Below are 21,623 nucleotides of genomic sequence, written 5' to 3' on the forward strand. Positions count from 1 at the left end.
TCTCAGAGACAGTTTTTACCCGATAGCAATAACAAAACTAAATGCAATCAAAAACAACCATTAATCATCATGAATGATGTATGTGAGAATGTGGCTATTCTTATTTACTAGTTGTTTTTTTTCCCAGTTATTTGTTATTTATTACATTGTGTGTGAATTGTGAGACAGTTATTTTTTTTGTTTTTAAGAATATGCACTGACTGATGGCACTTTTTAAATTTCGTTGTTCTTGTGACAATGACAATAAAGATTTATCTTTAAATCAAATACCTATAAAAAGTAAAATCAGAGAAACCAATAATTTTAAGTGGTCTCTTAATTTTTCCAGAGCTGTATATGGGTGTACAGACATGACTTGTTGGGCAGTGCAGACACACAGACTTCCAGTAATATGAAAACATGAATAATTGAAATAAAGATGCTTTTTCAAGAGAGAAATTGAGCAAGAGTGGTTGAACCTCCAGCTTTGAGAACAGTTGGAACGTATGAGAATCTTAGTACAGGCAAACACCTACACACACGATCATACATACAGTAGGTAGATAGATAGATAGATAGATAGATAGATAGATAGATAGATAGATAGATAGATAGATAGATAGATAGATAGATAGATAGATAGATAGATAGATAGATAGATAGATAGATAGATAGATAGATAGATAGATAGATAGATAGATAGATAGATAGATAGATAGATAGATAGATAGATAGATAGATAGATAGATAGATAGATAGATAGATAGATAGATAGATAGATAGATAGATAGATAGATAGATAGATAGATAGATAGATAGATAGAATCATGCTGCTGTATGTGCTAATTTGCGTGTTTTTGATGTGTGGATGCCTGTGATCTCACCTGAGGCCTGGAGGAGGGGGGTTGCGTGTGTGTGCGCCGTGGCCGTGGTCGGGCGGCAGTGTAGTGCCTTAGAGTCTGTCCCTGACTTGGTAGAGGCTCCATGGGAGAAACAGAGAATCCAGAGCCAGGGTGGGGGCCTGTGCTGGGGCTGCAGCCAGGGAAGCGAGCCTGTCGTCCGTTTAGGCCTCCACCACCAGCTGCCTCCTGTTTTGGAGCTTTATAAGGGATGGAGTAGATAGGGGGGCGGCTGGGAGGAGGGCTGAGCGATGCTCCACTATCTCCTGATACTGCTTCTGCAGCATCCACTGATGCCACCTCCCCCTCCATCAACCTCCTCCTTCTCTGTAGTTGGGGGGAGGGGGACAAGGAAGTAGAAGGGGAAAGGGAGGGACTTGAGGTTGAGAGTGGCAACTGTGGGAGCGCACACCTTCCTCCTCCATCATCCTCTCTGGCAGCTCCTCCCCTCTCTCTCTCCGTTCTTCTCTCCCTGGTGTGTTGATCACAATCTGCATCCAAGAGACCTGAAAATAAAGCAACATCACTGAGGAGAGGCACACAGAGGAATGGATGTAGGAAAAAAGGAAAGAAGGAAAGACTGGCACCTTAGCATTAGCCTAAGCCTAAGCATTTGATATCCTACATATATATTTCAACCTGAAAAAGCTGCATACAGAGGGAATGTGGAGAACAGTGCAGCAAGAAAAACAGAAAAAGGTGGAGGAGGGGTTAGCATGGATATAAAGGGGGTGGGAGGATGAGTGTGGGGAGCTGAGAACAGAAAGGGAGTAAACAGAGCAGCAGATGGATGTTGTGGTAATACTGTACTAAAGAGAGCAACACAGTTTTAGCATAGAGCCAATAGATAACATAGCAGGCTCCAAGACTATCAATCCTTTACTTTCACTGTGTGAAAAACAAAATGTCTAAATTGAATAACACTTAATTAAATATCTAAATCAGTCAAACCAGGAGATTATTAATAAAATCCATATAAAAATGAGTATTACTTTAACTTTTACAGTAATGAGGCTTTCACAAAACAGAAGTGGGAACTGAGAGCCGTGTCCAAAATCTGCCCGTGTTTCCTTCACTTCCCTTCAACACTCCCTCCTCCATTTTCTGGTCTCTCTTTTCTCTCCACAGCTGAAAGTCAGTGGTGTGAAAGTAAGTAAGCAAGCCATGCTCCAATTAGTCAGACAAAGCTGAGTGTAAGCCAGAGATTGGCTACACATGGCACAAAATACATGAAGAAAACAGCTGGGGACCAGAAACTGTCCTGGTAACACACACTATAATGATGAATTTGGTAGGACAACAGTTTGAACTGGTTAGTCAACTTAAAATTTCATTAATGAATAAAACATCTCATCATATTACACTTGCATAGAGAATTCACCAAGGTACGAATGGGATTAGTCATACTAAGGCCTGCTGCTCATCCCACTGATGCATTTTCCTTGCAAATGTGGAGTATTTAAATTGTGGCCCATATAGGACTGACACATGAAAACACCGATGGTGACGTTCTGAGGTAGAGTTCAGAACATCATCATTTTGTTATTGGTTTTGGCAGCTCTAGTGGAGTTTATTTAGCAGTTGTCAGACAGGAAAGTGGGTAATGAAAGAGGGGAAGACATGCGGCAAAAGTCATCAGGCTGCAAATATGGAACATTTCAAAGTGACCAATTATCTGGGAATGCAACAACTCTGCGTCTCAGTGAGCTGTTAGTTCTCACTCTTCCCATGTCAGATGTTGCTAATAGTTGTTTTGTCTTACTTTTGATTGAAGCAGCAGGCCTTAGGCTCTTAGAAAGCAAACTGCTTCTCCAGAATGCTGGACTGTACTGTAGATGTAGAGGAAAATAACATGGAACAAAGTTAAAACTTCACCTCATAACTATGTGTTTATGTTTTCTAAACAGCACAACAAATATGAGGAAGAATTAGCGTGTGTCTCTTACATCATCCGTTGGAAAATCACTGTCAGTCAGCCGAAGCTCTGGGACATTGATTCTTTGCACACTGGAAGGATTTTCACTTATTATGGAGTCCTAAACATTAAGTGAGAGAAATGTCAATGTTTACAACTGAATATTTACACACAGCAGGAATTTTCAGTCCAGATCAACACAATGCTGAATATATAATCGTGTTCATCATCCAATAAACTGAAGGAGGTAAATAACTGCTAACGGTTTTGTGCCTCTGCATATTCTCAGTCACTCGAGTCATGTCTACTGCAACAGAACTAAATGTAAAACAAACAGACTTCTACTCAGGTTTTCCTGATGACGTTTTGATAGCTGTTACTTGCTACGGCTTTAGAAATGCAGAATACAGGGCAATGCCCACGTTTTCCTGATTATTTGGGGATTTTTGTTGCACAGGATCTGAAAGTTTAAGAACTGCAACAATTTCAGTATTGTATGCAAAACAATTCTCATGTTTAACAAAATGAGAATGTTTAGTTGCTTGTTAAGAATGCTTTGTTTTGACCAGTAGCAGCTTATCAGCTGAAAGATCCATATTTGCACATTTGTAGTTTTATTCTCAGTGGAGAGTTAGTGGTTGTTTCTTAGGGGTTAATTGTGTCTGCTGTACTAAATTAGACAATCTTAGTTTCAAACACAATGTTTAGTGCAAAACCAGTCAGAGTTACCATCTTGTCCTGTGCTTCAGTCAGATCTTGTAGAATTTGTTCTACAATGTTTTCCACCAGAGTCACACCCAATGTTTGTCTCAATTCACTGGAAAGATACAAAACAGAGAAGTTCTTCACTATCACCTGCTAAGAGCACCACTGTACAAAGGTAATAGCTTCTCTTTTGGTTTATGACAGCAGTCTTTCTGATATGTACAGCAAGAATGAAAGCAATGTAAACAAATAAGTAATGTGCACAACTCAGCCAGTTCAGCCGTCTTACTACTTTGTTTTCCTAATGCTCAGTGTAACAAACCCTGTTAACAGAGAATGCGTGGCTCCCAAAAAAGGAGGCGATGGTTGTTGTTCAACAGAACAGTGAAGTTTGAAGGCCTGAACTGAATCAGTTTAAGAACTAGAGTTCTTTCGATGGAAAAGTTCTAGTAGTGGCAGGTTTAGAAGCTGTAGCTGGTTAGGTTCACTGTGACTTCAACAGTATAAAGTATGTGCAAATGTTTACAAAGTATAGATAACTTAGAATGAAATAACTGACTATATGCTAGACAAGACAAGACCAGACAAGATAAGATAATCCTTTATTTGCCCCACAACTGGGAAATTAAAGCTAGTGAACTATTATGAAAATGACAAAAAAAATAAAAATAAAAATAAAAAATACACATTTAAGTATTTAAACATGAGCTTACATGAGCTTAGTTCAAAAACAAAGTGCCCTTGTTTCATGAAACGGTTTTTACCTCAATCTGGTGCTGATGATTTGCCCTGCGGTTTCCACCAGGGTGCTTCTTAGGAATATTTCCGCCTGCTTGCTTCTTTTAGACACACACTCTTCTAGACTCTTGCAGACACTGGAGCGCCGCACCACCCTTGGACACACTGTTTCTGCATATCCCATCAGATCTTGACCCAGCTCCTAAAGCAATCAAGACCATAAGTTTAGATCAAGAGTCCAGAGTATGACAGGAAGCACAAAGACCTCTCTCACAATTAAACCTATAATGTAGCTTTGATGAGGCACTGTGCTAAAAAACATGTTCTAAGTCCAGCACTTTAATAAACTAAATTTTACAAAACTAGTCAATACATATCAAATCTGTGACTATCAGACAATTTAATATATGTGTACCTGAAAGTCTCTTTTGATTTCCTGAGTTAGTTCTGAGGCAGCATCAGACAAGATATCCATCACCCAGTCTCCATCAGATGAACACTTCCTGCTCTCATCACACAGAGATGGAAGCAGCTGCATGTAAAAAACCCCGAAAGACAAGAAAGCAAAAGTGAGAATGACTAACTGACAGAAGGTTGAAACTTGATTATTCTCCATACAGAATATTTTAAAACTGTTTGCACTGGCCTAATTTTTTGTAAGTTATGATAAAATATCAGCTTATAATACACAGAGACTGTGTGAAATTACTTGATACAGTGACATAATTCTTTATTTTTCAAAAAAAGAAACTGAAATGTTTACCTTCAGAGATTCTCTGGCGTTTTGGAGCACTTCATGGGCAGCCATGATATCATTCTGGACCGCCTGGGTATTACAGTGGCTTACACGCTGCAGGGTGTCTTCCAGCTGTCGACACATACCTTGGATCATCTGAATTTAAGGACAAAAGGGAATAATGGAGAAAAACATACAGATGAAAACTGGGGAGCCTGGCCTGAGCTGAGCTGACCTGACAGAACTGCATCAAAGTCAAATCATTTTAAAAGAATTATTCCAAATGTGTCTTGCTTTTTCCTGACTGTTTCCAGTGAAGACTGGCTTTAAGCTAAAGAAGTCTGATGAAAAAAGAATCGCTCACACTGTCACGCCTTGCTGCCGCAGCCCCCCACAGAGTTATATGGCAATTCTGCTGCTGGTCTATAAAGCAACTTGCTTTTCAAGTGAGAACCCCTCAGATCTTCATAGATTTGTTTACTCAGTATTATCAGTTTTTATTTGTCCATTTAATCAGCCTCTGTTCAGTAACATTCATGCTGTGCTGAAAATGAGAAGTAGAACTTTTCTAATCTCTTTATTTTTGCCTCCTCCTGAGAAAGAGAAGGTAATAAAGCATTTTTGATTAGAATCCAAGACACCATGTGCACATACATTTTTGTTGTTGAGAAAAATGTTTTAGTTCTAAAAACAGTCAGTGTGTGTGGGTAGAACCTAATGCAGTGTCCTAGTTATATAGTAAATTCAGCTGTAAGCGCAGCCATGGTTATCTGTTTCATACCTTCTCAGATTGTTGACTCCTGAACACCTGCTGTTGCTCCAAACTGCCAGGATGTCTCATGTTGTTTCTGGACAGACACTGCTGAATCTGAACACACAAAACGGATTAACATGAAAACCACAACTTTATCCCTCATTTCCAGAATAAATCCTACAACACTGAAAAACAGAGCCAGTTCATTTCATATATTCCATCCTTATTCAATTATATATTTTTATGCACACTCACATGCAAACACACTTAAATGAATAAACAACCTTGTTCAGGGCTTCTTTTGTTTGCTCTGGGTTGCTGCGGTAACTCTGTGTGATATCAGCCAAGGGGGGAGACATCTTCTGTAGAGTAAGGTTCCTACAAAACACAGAAAACCTCCATCAACATGCACTTACGACTGAATACAAAAAGTTGTTTATTACACATGCCTGTACAGAAACCTAGTCTATTCAGAAATGTGAGGTAAAGGTTTACAAACACATCCTAAAAAGTAATTTTTCCCACTTAGAGATTACGGAAATTATTAACCCTGTTAAGTCTTGATGCCAAAAGTTTCCCTGTGGGTTATTTTTAGGTTTAATGAAGATTTACCATGCAATTCAGCATCTAAAACAAGGGTGTCAAACTCATCTTCACTCAAATACTAAATTATCAAATACTGATATGTAAATTTTGGAACGTTCCAAACTTTATGCATAATTGATCTCCTCTATCTTTTTCGTCTGATCCCATTATCCGAAAAAGAAAGAGACACTAATTAGATGCCAGCATAAATACACTAATCAGGTGCAAAATGTATTCTTTTCTCATGTCACATTTTATTTACTGCACAATCTGAATAGGATCTGAGGCTGAGGGGCGCAGAGAGACTGATTAAAAATTTCTGTTTTGTGTTTGTACACCCAAAATAAAAAAGACAAAAATTATCTCAGAATTTGTTTTTTATGAATGTTCCACCTTCATACTTTATATTGCTAATGGCAAATGCCACCCCCAATTGACGAGCTTGTATTTCTTGAAGTCTGTAAATGTGTGTTGGTCTGGGATGGACAGTAGAACCAGAGGTGAACACTGAAAATGACTGAAATCCACTTTTGCTTTTGCCTGCTCCTGCTAGCAGTTAGCTGCAAAGGTTATCTCTGTTTCATCAACATATAAGATAGTTAATTACTGTAGAAAATAAAATTTTATTCAGTTTATCACCAATATATTAGATACTGAGCAATCATAATAACACACACTTCCAAACAATTCAGACAAAGCCAGTCATGAAACATCCCCTTCTCTTGCACTAATCAGGTCTCTTATTGTGTGTGTTTTTGTGTGTGTGTGTGTGGCCTTGTATTTGATACATTGTATTCTAACACACTCTACATTGTGGGGCCCCTGCTCCTTGTGGGGACCAAAGCCAAAGTACTGTTTATGAGTTAGGTGTTAGGTTTAGGACTATGGTGTGAACTGAGTTTAAGTTAGGTTTTGGGTTAGGCATGTACTGGCAATGGTCAGGCTTGGAGTATGGGTGAGGGTTGGGCTACAGAAATGATTGAAAGATGAATGGAAGTTAATGCAAAGTCTTTGTGAAGATAGAAAGACATAGTAAGTGTGTGTATAAGAGCAATACCTTTCCAAGGCATCTGCCACATCCTGGAAACCTCTGGCAGTGACGTTGTTTCTGTCCCATGTTAGAGACCTAGAAGGACAAAGACAGAGCTGCTGCAACCTTCTTAAGACCCCATAAAGAAAAAGCAGTTGTCTATATGGCTCTTGTCACAATCCAGAGGAAGGACTCACACACTATTTTTATTGTCTTTATTGGTTGAATTATATAAATTTGAGTTTGTTTTTGTTGTCACTGTTAGGAGAACAATTGAAGAAACAGTTTGGCTCTTCTCAGTAGCAACCTGATGAATTAAAGATTCCAAGGAAGAACTGATCACTTTACAAACATGTTAGGTCATGTTTGCAGTTGAGAACTGGTTCTCCTGGTTAAATTGAAGGTTAAATAAATAAACATTTTTTAACTTGTTGACTTCATGTTGTAGATGTTCTTTAGAATGGGTCATTTTCTGTTATAATAAAATAAAACTAAGGGTTACCTTATTTAAACACAATTTGACCACAATTCTTTCAGTGCCCCACTTCAAGTCCATAATATTACAAAATGAAACAAATCTGACAATTTACAAATTTCTTGGTTCCCAATATCTTGGCTAACAGTCCCTCTCTCATGCTGCTGCATATCTTGGCTCTCATTGTCATAGGAAGATATGTTGCCTTAGGTAACAATGCTCCACCACCTTTCAAACACCAGCCAGGTCAGGCCGCAACAAATCAATGTATGAATGTATGACCATGACAACTTTGGACACCATAAAAACACAATGTACAGTAGTTATACATGTATACTATATGGGGTTACTGTTTTGAACATGGTATAAATGCCATCCTAATATTGCAGCATAGATACAATATCAACATTATTTCAAATCATATGCAGCACAGGGACAGAATGCTGAATGCATGGCACGGCTCTACTCAGAGGAGTTCAACCGACTTTCTGATTAATTCAGCCAATAACTGTTTGACCAAGAAGACATTTAGAGAGCATTTAAGTTTTGTCTCCTGACTGTCAGTTGATCCTTAAAGACAGAAAAAAATGAATAAAAGCTTTAACATCATGGTTACATTTCTCATGTTTGGACCCATGTCACATGCATTATGTGACACACTGACGTACTCAGCGAGACGGGAAACAGCACGACATCAGATCAAGTGTTTCTGCTTCTTTCTGTACCTCAGCATGGTGTTGGTCATCAGGGCTTTTGCCAGCATTTTGGCTCCAGTGTCTCCAATATTATTCCCACTGATGTCCAGCTCAGATAGAGTAGTATGACCCCCTAGAGCGCTGAGCAGAATGTGCATCCCTGTTTTCAGCTTAGAGTCTGACACTGAGAGAGACTGCAGGGGCTGCAGACATTCACACAGCATTGGTAAGAAGAAATAAACATGGAATTAAAAATCATCTAGAACCCTTTACATTGCATTACATTAGTGGAGGCCTCAGAAAAGCCTCCACTAAGTATTTCATCTATATTAACAATAATCTTAAATACTACAGTCTGGTGAGGGTCTATGGAGGCTTTCACATAGAAGTTCTGGGCACTGCATTTGTGGATGTGTTGCTCAATGGCAGAGCAGAGCTTTGCGGTGCACAGAGTGCTTCTAATCAGAGACAACCTGATGCATGTCTACAAAACCCGATATGTACATGAAGCAAGCAATGTTTCAGTATCTGGAGTTTTGACACAAGATCAAAGACATATAGATCAACACTGTCCAGCAATTTAGGACTCAAAAGTGAGATTAAAAAGCGACAGAACTTAGATTTTTATATTTTATACTTGAAACAATTGTCCTTTCTTACTATGAGGTTACTCTGGTAACAGAGTGACTGACACATCTTTTTTCAACAACTGATATCCTGTAAAGCATTTGTGTGACTTTTCCTGCCCTGCAATAAGCTCACTGCATGCTGCTTCCTATGTGAAAGCAGCCTTCCACACCTTTGGCACCATGGACCTGAATATGGTTCTAAATATGAATTATGATTCAAGAAGGCAAATCAATTTAAAATTTTCTAAAATTGTGCTAAAATGAGGGAATAATGTTAATAATTTACATATAAATGAGAGGAAAATAACAATATTACTCACACACTCTTCATCCTGAATGAGCTGCGCTATACGATGAAGAAGGTCGGTGAGAGCTCTGCTCCAAATTAAGACGAAAGCATGCAAACACATAGCAACATATCAGTAACATTTGACAATAATTTACTAGTATGTTTGTAAAATATAAAATCTATTCCCAGGGCCCAAATCTAATTGAGCTTTGATACTTGCTGCAGGTCTGATCTTTTAAGCTGCACCCCCAGCAACCATCATTTAACATGTCCAGTTTATCTCCATGTACTTGGCTTGGTAAACTGTAATCAGTGACCAGGTCAGTGGATTTAACTACATATAAATTGCATTCCTGCGATGTAGGTGAGGGAGCTGCCCAGAGTGCAGCTCAAATAGAAATATATTTTCTGTAATTTAATACAAAGCACATCTGTGAAGCAGGAGCAATAGTTTGGTTGACTGGAGAACCACTGAAATTTACTACAAACCAATTATCAACGAGTCCTATTAAAACAGAGCGTAAACATAAATGTGTTTGTATGTGTTGAGTCTGATATACTGTCAGAAACATGTAGGGACACTATGAGTATCTTAGTTAATATGTGTCCTGATATTACTGCTTTTTTTCTTTTAACCTTGTTAGCCAGTGTCAGAACAGCATTTTAAAACTGAACTGCAAAATCTCAAGTAGAGACAAAGTATCTATTACTGCTGGCAGGAGGAGGAGGAATGGAGAGCATGCACCATCCAGAACATCATTGGTTTATTGTGATAAGTACACTTAGTATAATTTTACTGCAAATCTAGATTTTCAATCATATAATCAGCATTGTTTTTGTTAACTTTAACAAAGTTTCTGGATGTCTGTGACCCGGGTTTTTATCTCCGCCTCCATCAAGTGCTGAGGGATGGGGCTGTGGTCCCCACAGTCACTACTGAAACCTACCATGGAGCAACCTTAGTAACACAAGCATACTTATGTGACGCTTTTCTCACAGACTTGGAAATTTACTCACCCAAACTATTAGCTGATTTCAAAAGTTCTTATTGCAAGTATAATAAACACAAATAAATTTATTCTGAAGTGTTGGTGGGGCCTAAGGTATGTGACGATGTGGGGAAATGTTGAGTGTTTTGCAAACTCATTAAAGATAAAACAGTTTTTAAAAATTATGTTTACATAAATATTTTCTTATTTCAGCAAGTTTGCAAAACTGAAAAAAATATTTCCAACATTGTCATAATGAGGTATTTGTGTGAAGAACTGAGGAAAAAATATTAATTTAGCACAGTACAATAAGGCTGTATCATAGCTACATTTGAAAAAAAGTGAAGTGTGAATAATTTCCAGATGCATTGAATGCTTGACCTTCACTCTTAGGTCAGCATACTCTGATGCATTGGTAATGTTTGCTGTACCCAACAGCAACCAGAAGGTCACACATGTCTTAGTGTCTGATCCAACTAACCCCTTAATCAGTCAGAGCTGTTTGGCAACATGGGGATGATGCATACATCGTTGTGTAGATGATTTGTTTATCTCAGTTGCTCACACTAAATTAGCAAGCAGCAGATCTAACAGCTATAGAGTAAAATAATCTGTGTGTCTTCTTCACCAGACCTGGACTTCATGGCAAAGTTCCTTCCAAGAGCAAGGTGATGAAGAGACTGGCATCGACCCACAGACAGAACCAGAGTCACCATATCATTCTCAAAACCTGTAATTACACAGCAGTTGATGAAACACAGGAGACACAGTCCCAAAGCTGATAACTAACCAGATGGACCCCCCCCCCCCCCCCCCTCCTCCCCAAATGAGCTTCTAAATCATTTCAGATACTTTTACTGTCCCTTAAAGGGGAAACTTGTTTTTAGGTTGTAAAAACACACAGTAGTGAAGTTATTAATGACAATAGTTTCCTTACCTGTGATAGAAAGGTGTCATATCACCATTAGCTTTCATAATATTAAAGAGTACAACCATCATTTAGTCAACCCTCTTTTCTTGACATGGTTCTGCTAGACTTTTCTTCCTGTTACAAGGAAGCTGTTCCTCCCCACTGCCACCCTGTGCTTTCAAATAATAGGGGATTGTAGTGAAGTGAACCTAAGATGCAATCTGCTGGTTTCACATATAGAGAGTTTTGTACTAATTGGTAATTGATGATCAACTGAATCTCACTGTATTGTTCTATAACTGGCTGCAGTTGAACTGTGAACTTCAGCCTAAATATACTAATTGAAATGTATTGGAATTATTTCTATTTAATTAGATATATTTGATTATAAATTGGATCAGTGTATAATGCAACTTGCTAATGTATTACTTTTTTTGTTTAATCAGATTTATTTAAGTAAAGTGAAGTGCATTAAAATGAAAATAATAACTGTGGCTGATCACTGGAGTGCAATATTGTTATTTTTTAATCAGAAAGTATAAAGAAATTGTTACACTGTAAATTCAATAATTTCTCAGCCCCCTATAGCTCGCCATAAGCTTCACCCCACTTTGTCCCATACAGAGCTGTGTGTGGTGCACACAGTGTGGTTTTGCGTACTGTTGTCAGAAATATCCAAACTTCTGATCGCTGTAGCCTCAGAGATGTGCTCCTGTATCACCTGGGCCCCTGCTGAACACAGCTACACACACACACACACAGATACAAATATAAAAAACTCATTATGTTTATTACTGCTGCTTAAGATCATAACTTAAAAACCATGAAATTTACATGAGAGCATGTTAGTGTGGTGTCTCACCTCACAGCTGCTGAGATCTAACTCCAAACCAAAGAGATGAGTGTTGGTGGCAAGACCTTGCAGCAATAACCTGTTTGCAAAACAAGAAAATGATCCATATGTTAGTTAATTGTGCAGAATAACTGCTTCAGACAAACCTCCAGTTACAAGTAAAAATGCCTCAATAACTGACCCACTATCATCAAAAGGAATGTACAGATTTGGAATATAACTTGATGTCATGCCATTTTATTACACACAAGTTCAACTGCATTGATTTGTGTTCATTTCTTTATTGGGTCTTCTTCCTCATGCCCAACAGTAAAAACACCCCTGCCAGTATCCATCCACCCATCCATCCGTCCGTCCGTCCGTCCGTCCGTCCGTCCGTCCGTCCGTCCGTCCTTCCGTCCGTCCGTCCGTCCGTCCGTCCATCCATCCATCCATCCATCCATCCATCCATCCATCCATCCATCCATCCATCCATCCATCCATCCATCCATCCATCCATCCATCCATCCATCCATCCATCCATCCATCCATCCATCCATCCGCTCTCCTCCCACTGCATGGCCTGGAACACCTCACCAGGGAGGCATCTATCCTAACCAGACGCTGAGCCTCCTCATCTGGCTCCTGTGGATGTGGTGAAGCAGCAGCTCTACTCTGAGTCCCTACCAGAAGACCGAGCTTCTCACCTTACGGGGGTAAGGGAGAGGCACCTTACAGAGGAAACTCATTTTGGCTGCTTGTCCTCAAAGCTTGTTAACATAGATCAACTACATAAGAATAAGAGCACTTAAAAGATAAAGTAAAAACTAGACATCTGTCTAGTTTTTATTTTTATTTTTGCTGTTAAGCAGCCAGGTCTGTTTAACAGCAGTCTTTGCTGTCTGCTGTCTGGATGGTCCCCTGACCCTTTCTGTTTGGGGTCTCCATATTCCCTCTGAGCCTTCAGATTTCTGTGTGGGGAGTGTGGGAGGATCCACACTCCTAAAACATGTTCAGGTAATTGGGGATCATGTTATTCATTGTATCTTTTTGTTTAAGAGTGGTTATATTGTGTATCAGTTCCAAGAAGATGTAAGACAGTACACTCCACCTCTCAGTGCACTACTTGAATCTGTGCACCTTCAGTTCACGTTTTGTTGTTGCTTTTTTTAAAAAAAAAAAAAAAAGTTAATTATTGGTTTTGTGACTTCAGAATTCTGTGTTCTAATGTTTATGAATTATTTGTCAAATTAAATAGGTTCCAATATAGAGTGTAGTGGTATAATAAAGTGTAGGTTTAACAGGGAGTAAACACACCTGAGAGCTTGTGGAGGTAGTTTGGTTGCAGACAGGCCAACGTATCTGAGCTCACAGCTCTGACTGAAGAACTCCTGGACACTCCTGGTCACCTCCCGCACTTTCCTTCACACATGTAGAAAGTTGATCACCTCAGAACACTTATTCTGACAATGGACTGAGGCACAAAACGCATGTTTAATGTCCATATATTATACTTCACTACATTTATTTTTGTCTTATGGTTATTTCATCATCAGTTCGGAAAAGCCGTACTGTTCATATTGATGTCATGGGTGAATAGGAAATATCCTAAACATTTCACTACAATAAAAAACACAGTGATTTTTTTTGTCATCCATCCATTAGTCCCAACTATGCATGATGGGTTGTAGGAGATGGCAACAACACACTGGACGCTGTTATTGTCCTCCATTTAAAATAATTTTGACCTATCTGTGTGCAAACTGAGACTGCCCTCTGTTGCATTTGTGAAGTATTGCATATTTACACCGTTTGTGACGTTTACAGTAAAGAAATATATCTTGATTAAACTCATAGATACATACAATTTGGGAAAAATATACAAGCTTTTAAATAATATTGTATCTATCTAAGGCTTTTACCCATGGTCCTCAGGGCCCAATGTCCCTCGTGTTTTAGATACGTTTCTGTTCCAGCACACCTGATTTAAATTACATTATTACCCCATCATGTGCTACCCCTGTTGATTTAAGTCAGATGTGTGTTGGGAGGGAAGCCTTAAAACTTGAAGCACAGTAGGTCCTGAGGACCAGGACTGAAAACCTCTGGTTTAAGGTTGTCACATGTTGGGTTCCTTTTTCATTTATTAATCATAAATCTGCTAAATCTATGGCAAATAACTTTGCACTTGAGATAAAATTTGCAATAATTTTTAACCTTGTAAATACAAGATCATTTTTACATTAAGCCCATCAAAACTACATGGCATTTACTGCTTTCAAATAGTACCATCAGGGTACCGTCATGATTTAATTGTCTACAGTAAAATGATCAAAATGTCTCTTTGTAAGCCTACAATATTTATTAGTGGATCAGTCAGCATCCGGTCTCAGATGTGTTGGAAAGGGTCTGAAATGGACGCGGTACCTAACTGCAGTTCCTGGAGAGTGGAACTGACCTGTGGCTGAAGGGGTTTCTGGCCAGGTTCAGGTGAGTCAACTTGTAACAACATCCAGCAGACAGTGAAACAAATAGCTGCACAACACATTGGAATGAACAGTTGTTACTGAAAGAAGAGGATGAGGAATTATTTCAGGACAAAATAAAAAATTTAAAAATATGAGCAACGTTTGATCAAGTGCTGGATGTCAATTTACATTTACATCTTAACATGGTTTTGTAGTGACCTGTAAACACCAATACATTATAAGAGAAAACTTGACAATTTGTCTGATTATTCGAATATTGTTTACTGACGTCCATGAGCACAAGAGCATAAAACAGGATTGCAGCATTTGTCTTAAAACCAAAGATTTTGGGATTTTCTGTTCAGGACATTCAAGCTGATTGCACAAAATATCTGACTGTCTTCTAAAGCAAGGAAAAGATTTCCCCTCACTGTGTCCAGAGGGCAGTTGGTGTCACTGAGGTCCAAATGTGACAGGGAGTTTGTACCAGACAAGAACTTGAAGAGAAACTGCAAAAAACACAATCAAACTATTAAGTATGTATTTACTAACCTGCAGTTGCAAAATATTTACATACATTGTGAGAAAGAACCATCAGAATTTTCTCTCAAAAAACAATTTCTTTTCTCTTGGGCTACATGCCCAAAAAATGAGAGAGAACACTTTTTAGCGCTATTGTTTAAAATGTTCTGTATGATCAAAACAAACAGAAAAATCCCGTAAAGGGACAAAACAAAAATGTAAAAGTATATTCAAGCATATTGTTTTGTACTGAAACTTTCAACACTCAGGTAAGATTGTTTGGCATGACAGGCAGACAAAGGGCAGAGGTTACCGTGGCGTCCTCAGTCACCAGACTTCCTGGGTTGCCAGCCAGGTTAAGATGAGTCAGAGAGGTAGAAAACTGCTGACAGGAGGACAGCACCTGACCCAGACAGCCAAGACCTACAAACAAAGGAAATACAAAATAAAGACTGCAGTGTCAGCAAGCTTATTACTTATAAGCATCACGAGTTAAACAGTATTAATCATTTCAGGTCATAGATCCCTCAAATAGCTTTAGGAATGTTGATCGGTTTAAACACTGTTCTTCAAAGACATCAAGAGGCAATGTTTTCTATCTTCTAGGTGCATGTCCCATAAAATACATGGTTGGTTCTGATTTATTGCTCTCTGTTCACTGAGTTTAATATATTAATATTTGTACCTTTGGCGCTCATTGATACACGACTCAGGGAGAGGAACCTCAGTCCCTCATTTAGATGCTTGATCTCCTGACTGAGGGCGATTACACCTACATAGAAAATGATCAATTTGAATATATTTACCAAATGCAGAACTAATGCAAAAAAAAGAAAAAGAAACATTGACTGTAAATATAAAGTAAAATAATATCTGACAGACAAAATATTACATTTTATGTATTTAGGTCACAACAACAATTCTATTTTATATCTTAGATGAATAAATGAGATGATAAAGGACCACCTTTATCTTCAATGGAGTTGCCTGACAGATTGAGGGCTTTCAGGGCGGAAGATGTGTGCTCTTGGAGGGCAGCAGCCATTTTCATAGCAAAGTCTCTGCAGCAGAATAAATAACTTGTCAATATATCACTTCCTATACTCTGCCAAGAAGTGATATAAGAAGTGAAAAGCGGCAGTACTTTTACTTTCCACCTTTAAAGTATGATGTAGAAAGTAAACACAGCATGTGGCCCATCATGAATTGAGACACATCTTAAGATGAAAAACAGTAGATGACATGTTGAATAAAGTTCATAATTTATCTTGTAAAGCAAGATCCAGAAACAATTTCTGGAACCTGAGGTGAACTATATTGCGTTGCTGGTGCTTTTGGTTCCTTATTATCATGTGTCGAACTATACTCTGTTCTGTTATTGTATCATGCAGTATATCTGTTTTCCAACTTGTCAAGGGACTGCAGGTGTGTGTTAGCTTATGCTATAATCTGGTACGGTGCATCAAGTGGTGACATTTATGTCTATAGAAACATAAATAATATTCATATTATTATAATTATCAATAATATAAAAATCACAGATAATTAGCTTAATAATAATAATAATAATAACAATAATAACAATTATTATTATTATTATTAGTAGTAGTAATTTCAATTATTAGTATTATTAGGAACCTTAGTGTAATGTATGATGGCAGTTTCTGGCAGATCAGTTCAGTGGTAAAGAAAAGCTTTTGTTAGTTAAGTCTTCTGAGTAAAGTAAAGGTTTGTCTGTGGACTGAGACACAATTCAAGCTTTTATTACAACTCACTTTGATCGCTGTAACACTGTGGATGCTGGTCTTGATAAATCGTTTATTCAGAGGCTGCAAGCTGTACAAAATGCTGCTGCACTACAGAATTACAGGCCATGATCACATTGTGTCAGTGTTGGCCTAATGCTATAGCGTAATGCACTGACTAATGAACCTGTTTTGTATTTCATCTTCAACATTTGCTGAAAGACAACACATTCATGCTTCCTGCAGAACACCCATTTATACAAAAAAACTCACACTTTCAATCCACAGTCCTCCAGCGAGAGTTCCTCCAGACTTGAAGATTTGGACAGCAGGAAAGTGAGCTGCTGCTGGATGTCAGCTGACTGGGGGAAAGAAGCATTCATTGTCAAGTTCCAACAAAGGATTTTAGAAAACAATGATTGTTTTCACCTGCTTAGTGCCATAAATTTATTTTTCCCCCCTTCTGATTATCCTGTGGAATCAGAAGGGGGAGTTTGAAACAATCCATTAATACAAACAATATGCCAATGTAGGAAATTATTTCCTTGATAACTATATCTTAGGACAATAGTACTGATCTAACTATTATATTGTTATTTTGATAATAATAATCAAAATAAGACTTTTGAAAATGATCAATGCATTGGTAATGTTTGCCTCCCATTTCCTGTAGTCAGTATCAGGTGTAAAACCACTGAGAGCTACTTACTCACTTATCATGGGAAACAAATACATGTGCATGAATGTGCACTATAGTAAGTAACAAGAGTTTGTCTCTGAAGGTTTTTTTATTTATATTTGAGTGCATCTGATGACCAATCATGTTCCTTCTAGATAAACAATTAAAAAAATTTTAACCAAAGGACAATCTAAAGCTACTATTTGTTTTCAGAAAACTTAGCATGATGTAAGATGTTTCTGAATAACAGTGTTCAAACAAACATCAAAACCAAACTATTGATCTTTGTATCATATATTTTGGTGCTGACACAGTACTCCCTGAGCCTAGAGCCTAAAGTTGCTATTGGATGTGAAGACCTTCTCCTAAATATGCAAGGGTTCCACAGGGATCTGTACTAAGTTGTATGCAATTTATTTATGGAACTCATGAGAATGCTGTTAACTTAGGCTCAACTCAGCTGATTAGGCTGCCATTTACTGAAAGGTGATGAAAGGTGAAACACTACTCCACTGGATTTCTTGTACATGCTCGTATTTTGAAATTGAGATCAAAACAGACAAAAGACAGACGGTACCAGTTTGAGTTCTTTGCAGTAGATCTTAGTAAACCATCGGTTGAAGGACAAAGCTGCTACTGCCAATGCCAAGTCTCTGTGGAAAAAAGAAACAGTAAAACTTTGTAAAACAAAGATACAGAAAAACTGGCCTTGAAAAAGTTGCCCACTTTATTACCTGCTTTCTAAATGGCTAAAGTCCAGCAGGTTGAACCTTCTCCAGTTATGTATGTAGTAGATATTGTCCACGTCCTACACACAGCGGGGCTTCATTTAGATGTTAAGCTTGGCTTTGTTTAGGACAAAATCAGTTGTCTGTAGACAGACTTACTTCACTAAGTTACATCACTTACCCACTGAATTTCTTCTCTGAATGGCATTTCATTCCAATCACAAAGAGCAGCATAGGTATCAGAGAAACCTCCTGAAAAACAACATTAAAACACACTATCCATAACTGGTGCTCATTTACCAATGATCTTATAATGTATGTAATCTAATATTTAGAAATGATACCAAATGAATCGCCTTGAAAAATGTTCACATCACAAAATATGGAGAAATGATGATCAGCAACAAGGAATACAACAATCCTCAGCATTGTCAGAGTGTCACAAGTCCAATGACTTTTGAACCGACCACATAATGGAATAAAGACAGAAACTTACCACAGGGGCCTGGCTGGCTGTTCAGCTGCTCCTCTATGATACCAGTCAGAGTGAGCAGCCTTTCCTGGAGGTCCTGGGGAACTCTCTTCAACAGCTTACTGAAGTTGACAGAGTCAGAAATAAGCAACTAAGCTGCGATGTATCAAGAACAAGTAAGCTGCAGACTCAGTGTAGTGGCTCAGTCTAGGTTACATCAATGACAAACTAAATGCCACCATTACCACATAAAGCAGGTGATGTTTTTGCATATATGCTAATGCTAAGCACAACCTGAATGTGATATAAGATGTTTCTGATGAGTGATCAAGTGGATTATTAATAAGGTTCGTTAGCTTGAGAAGTTTACCTTGAAGCAAAAAGCCATTTTCATTGTAGTTTTTGGCCTGGCTCTAAATAATCAACCACTATCATTAGGTAGTCGTAACATCATCAGGTTTGTAGTTTTACTTTGTTTGAGTTCATCATTTAATCCATTCCATAGATCTACCTCACACACTGATTACAAAAACATTTTGGTTGTTCCAATACATGTTTTTTTTTTTAATGTCCTTCTCCTCATATAATTATAAATTCTAACCCCCCTCTCTGTCACAAAACATTTTTTGAACATTGTGTGGAATTTGACAGGTTCTTACTTTAAACATAAATTGTACAGTTTTGAATTTTACACGATCCCAGAATTTCATTGCCTTTTGATTCAGCTTCTATGCACCACAAATCTGGAACAATGTAAAGCACTTTGAAATGACTTGAAGCTGAAAGGTGCAATAGAAATAAAAAATTAACACTGATATTCCAGTAATGTGAACATGGTTTCCCTTCCTCTCCTTTTATCAATTTACATAAAATATGTCCACTTAGTCCTAAACAGGCTAAGTTGTGTCTCCACTATCTCAACTCTTAATGATTTAGTTGCATGTCAATAGTCTGGTAAAAGAGCTTAACTATGTATTTTAACTAAAAGTTGAAGAGTTTCATTAATAAATTATTTTGTGAAGTTATTGGTTGTTGTCTAAGAGTGCCTGTCAGTGTGTGTGGAGCTGGGTGGTCAGGTGGTGGAGCCTGTCTTCCTCTTCTCTCCTCCATATTTCCTGTTGGCTAATTCACTCTATTGCTCCATAACGTCTCACCACACCAGGAATTTATTTAATAAACTATAACTGACAGAGATCGGTGAACACATTTGTACAATAGTGATTAATCACCCCTACAAATGCACACACACATGCAAATCTGCAAACAATAATGAGAGTTTTTTCCTCTCCACTGTCACTACATGCATCCTCAGTATGAGGGATTGCTGCAGAGTCAATTACTCTAATCTGGAACCAACTTCCATAAAACTGCAAAAGAGCTGAAACACAGAGTTCCTTCGAATAAAAACCAAACCCTCCCTGTTTTGAGCAGCCTTGTATTAATAATGACTATATGATTAATTAATATATTTTCTGCATATTTGATGAAAATTATTCTAGATGATGGCATTTGGCCAAATCTTGTGTTTGTAGTTTGTTAAATTTGTTTTTATCATGTAAAGCTCTGTAAACTGCCTTTTTTCTGAAATGTGTGACTTGACTCCAGGCTCTCAGTTAATCTTAAACATTAGTGTTTAAGATTACAGATACACATCACTTGCTATGCTTAAATACATTAAGGATTTAAGTTGATCTAATTTTGAGTTAGAAAATTATGTCTAGAAATGATGATATGGTCAAAACACTCACTCGCCTGATAATTGTACTCACCGTGTATTAGTCTAGTTATCAGCATGTTTTACTTTTATCATACACATGTTGTAGAAGTGAACTCACCCTGGAGAAGAATCTGGGAAGATCCTCTTCAGTGACGTGGTCATGTGGCTGATCATGGCTACAAGATCTTCATCATGCAAGACACTGAAAGACAGGCTCTGCCTGTCTGTCTCCAACTCAATCTGTAATCCATGTATGTCATGAGTGATGAATATTTGCACAAGTTAACAATGAATTATTACGTCTTTAACACACTTGCAATGAGGATTTTGCTCAGGTCCATTAGGAAGCACAGATGATTATTAATCCCTCACTTCTGCTTTTGTATTAATTAAATCAACAGGTGCAGTGAAGGGCGAGCTTTAAAACCATCAAATAAGATGGGCTACATGCACTGAGTATTATTTTATTATTATTACTATGATTGATATCATTTTTGTTGCTGTTGTAATTATTATTGTTGTCTCTGCATCTACCATCAAAAACCTTTAAATAAAACATATCACTGAATTATTAGTTTCCCAGGAATCATAAAAGCCAGGTGAATAGAAATCATTTCTACAGGTGTAAAAGAAAAATGCAGCCACCAGCATTCAACTTGAATTAGGTTAACAGTGTATTCTTGGCATAGGTACTGTGCATTTAATTTGGCATTTCCAAATTATTGAAAAAAAAAATTAAATCCAATATATTTTTTTTAAAGAATCTGAAATATAAGAAAGTTAAAACTGTTGTACCTGAGTGAGACTGTGAATGTTGATGGAAGAAATCTCCAGGTAGCTAAATGCACTCTCCACCTGTGCACAACAACAGTTCAATCATTGGCACTGCAAGCTGTAATGAGAAAACTGAGCTGCATATGTATTGGACCAGTTTTTAAAGTGTCTTTAGGTAAGAATTTGGGGTCATATTATTAAAATCAAACTCAAACTGAAAAGAAAGTTTGTAATATTTTGAAAAACTGCAGTTTATAGATAAAATTAAATGTATAAAGAAAATGGGCTGAATGGATGTAGCTGTTGATTAGTCATACTGATCACTCAAAGCACTTTCACTCAGTCACACTTATTCCTA

General features: G+C 37.8%; 1 protein-coding gene across 2 annotated transcripts in view; it reads right to left on the reverse strand.

The window, feature by feature from the left end:
• LOC102231529 (capping protein, Arp2/3 and myosin-I linker protein 2-like) overlaps positions 1–21,623 on the reverse strand; it is a 47,716-nt gene that overhangs the window by 18,367 nt on the left and 7,726 nt on the right. For both annotated transcript variants that reach the window (XM_023349076.1, XM_023349072.1), the window contains exons 4-31: positions 21,287–21,346; positions 20,610–20,731; positions 18,799–18,896; positions 18,484–18,554; positions 18,309–18,382; positions 18,152–18,227; positions 17,169–17,257; positions 16,117–16,211; positions 15,836–15,922; positions 15,464–15,573; positions 15,060–15,137; positions 14,619–14,695; positions 13,478–13,582; positions 12,191–12,260; positions 11,989–12,070; positions 11,052–11,148; positions 9,461–9,515; positions 8,542–8,714; positions 7,369–7,437; positions 6,011–6,104; positions 5,754–5,840; positions 5,000–5,128; positions 4,652–4,768; positions 4,263–4,438; positions 3,523–3,610; positions 2,825–2,914; positions 2,641–2,707; positions 864–1,384 (exon numbers count right to left, since the gene is read on the reverse strand). In XM_023349076.1, coding sequence (XP_023204844.1) covers positions 864–1,384; positions 2,641–2,707; positions 2,825–2,914; positions 3,523–3,610; positions 4,263–4,438; positions 4,652–4,768; positions 5,000–5,128; positions 5,754–5,840; positions 6,011–6,104; positions 7,369–7,437; positions 8,542–8,714; positions 9,461–9,515; positions 11,052–11,148; positions 11,989–12,070; positions 12,191–12,260; positions 13,478–13,582; positions 14,619–14,695; positions 15,060–15,137; positions 15,464–15,573; positions 15,836–15,922; positions 16,117–16,211; positions 17,169–17,257; positions 18,152–18,227; positions 18,309–18,382; positions 18,484–18,554; positions 18,799–18,896; positions 20,610–20,731; positions 21,287–21,346 — 3,057 coding nt within the window. The remainder of the gene's footprint in view (positions 1–863; positions 1,385–2,640; positions 2,708–2,824; positions 2,915–3,522; positions 3,611–4,262; positions 4,439–4,651; positions 4,769–4,999; positions 5,129–5,753; positions 5,841–6,010; positions 6,105–7,368; positions 7,438–8,541; positions 8,715–9,460; positions 9,516–11,051; positions 11,149–11,988; positions 12,071–12,190; positions 12,261–13,477; positions 13,583–14,618; positions 14,696–15,059; positions 15,138–15,463; positions 15,574–15,835; positions 15,923–16,116; positions 16,212–17,168; positions 17,258–18,151; positions 18,228–18,308; positions 18,383–18,483; positions 18,555–18,798; positions 18,897–20,609; positions 20,732–21,286; positions 21,347–21,623) is intronic.

The sequence above is a fragment of the Xiphophorus maculatus genome, chromosome 2 (genome assembly GCF_002775205.1).
Source record: "Xiphophorus maculatus strain JP 163 A chromosome 2, X_maculatus-5.0-male, whole genome shotgun sequence".
In the NCBI taxonomy this organism is placed as follows: Eukaryota; Metazoa; Chordata; class Actinopteri; order Cyprinodontiformes; family Poeciliidae; genus Xiphophorus; species Xiphophorus maculatus.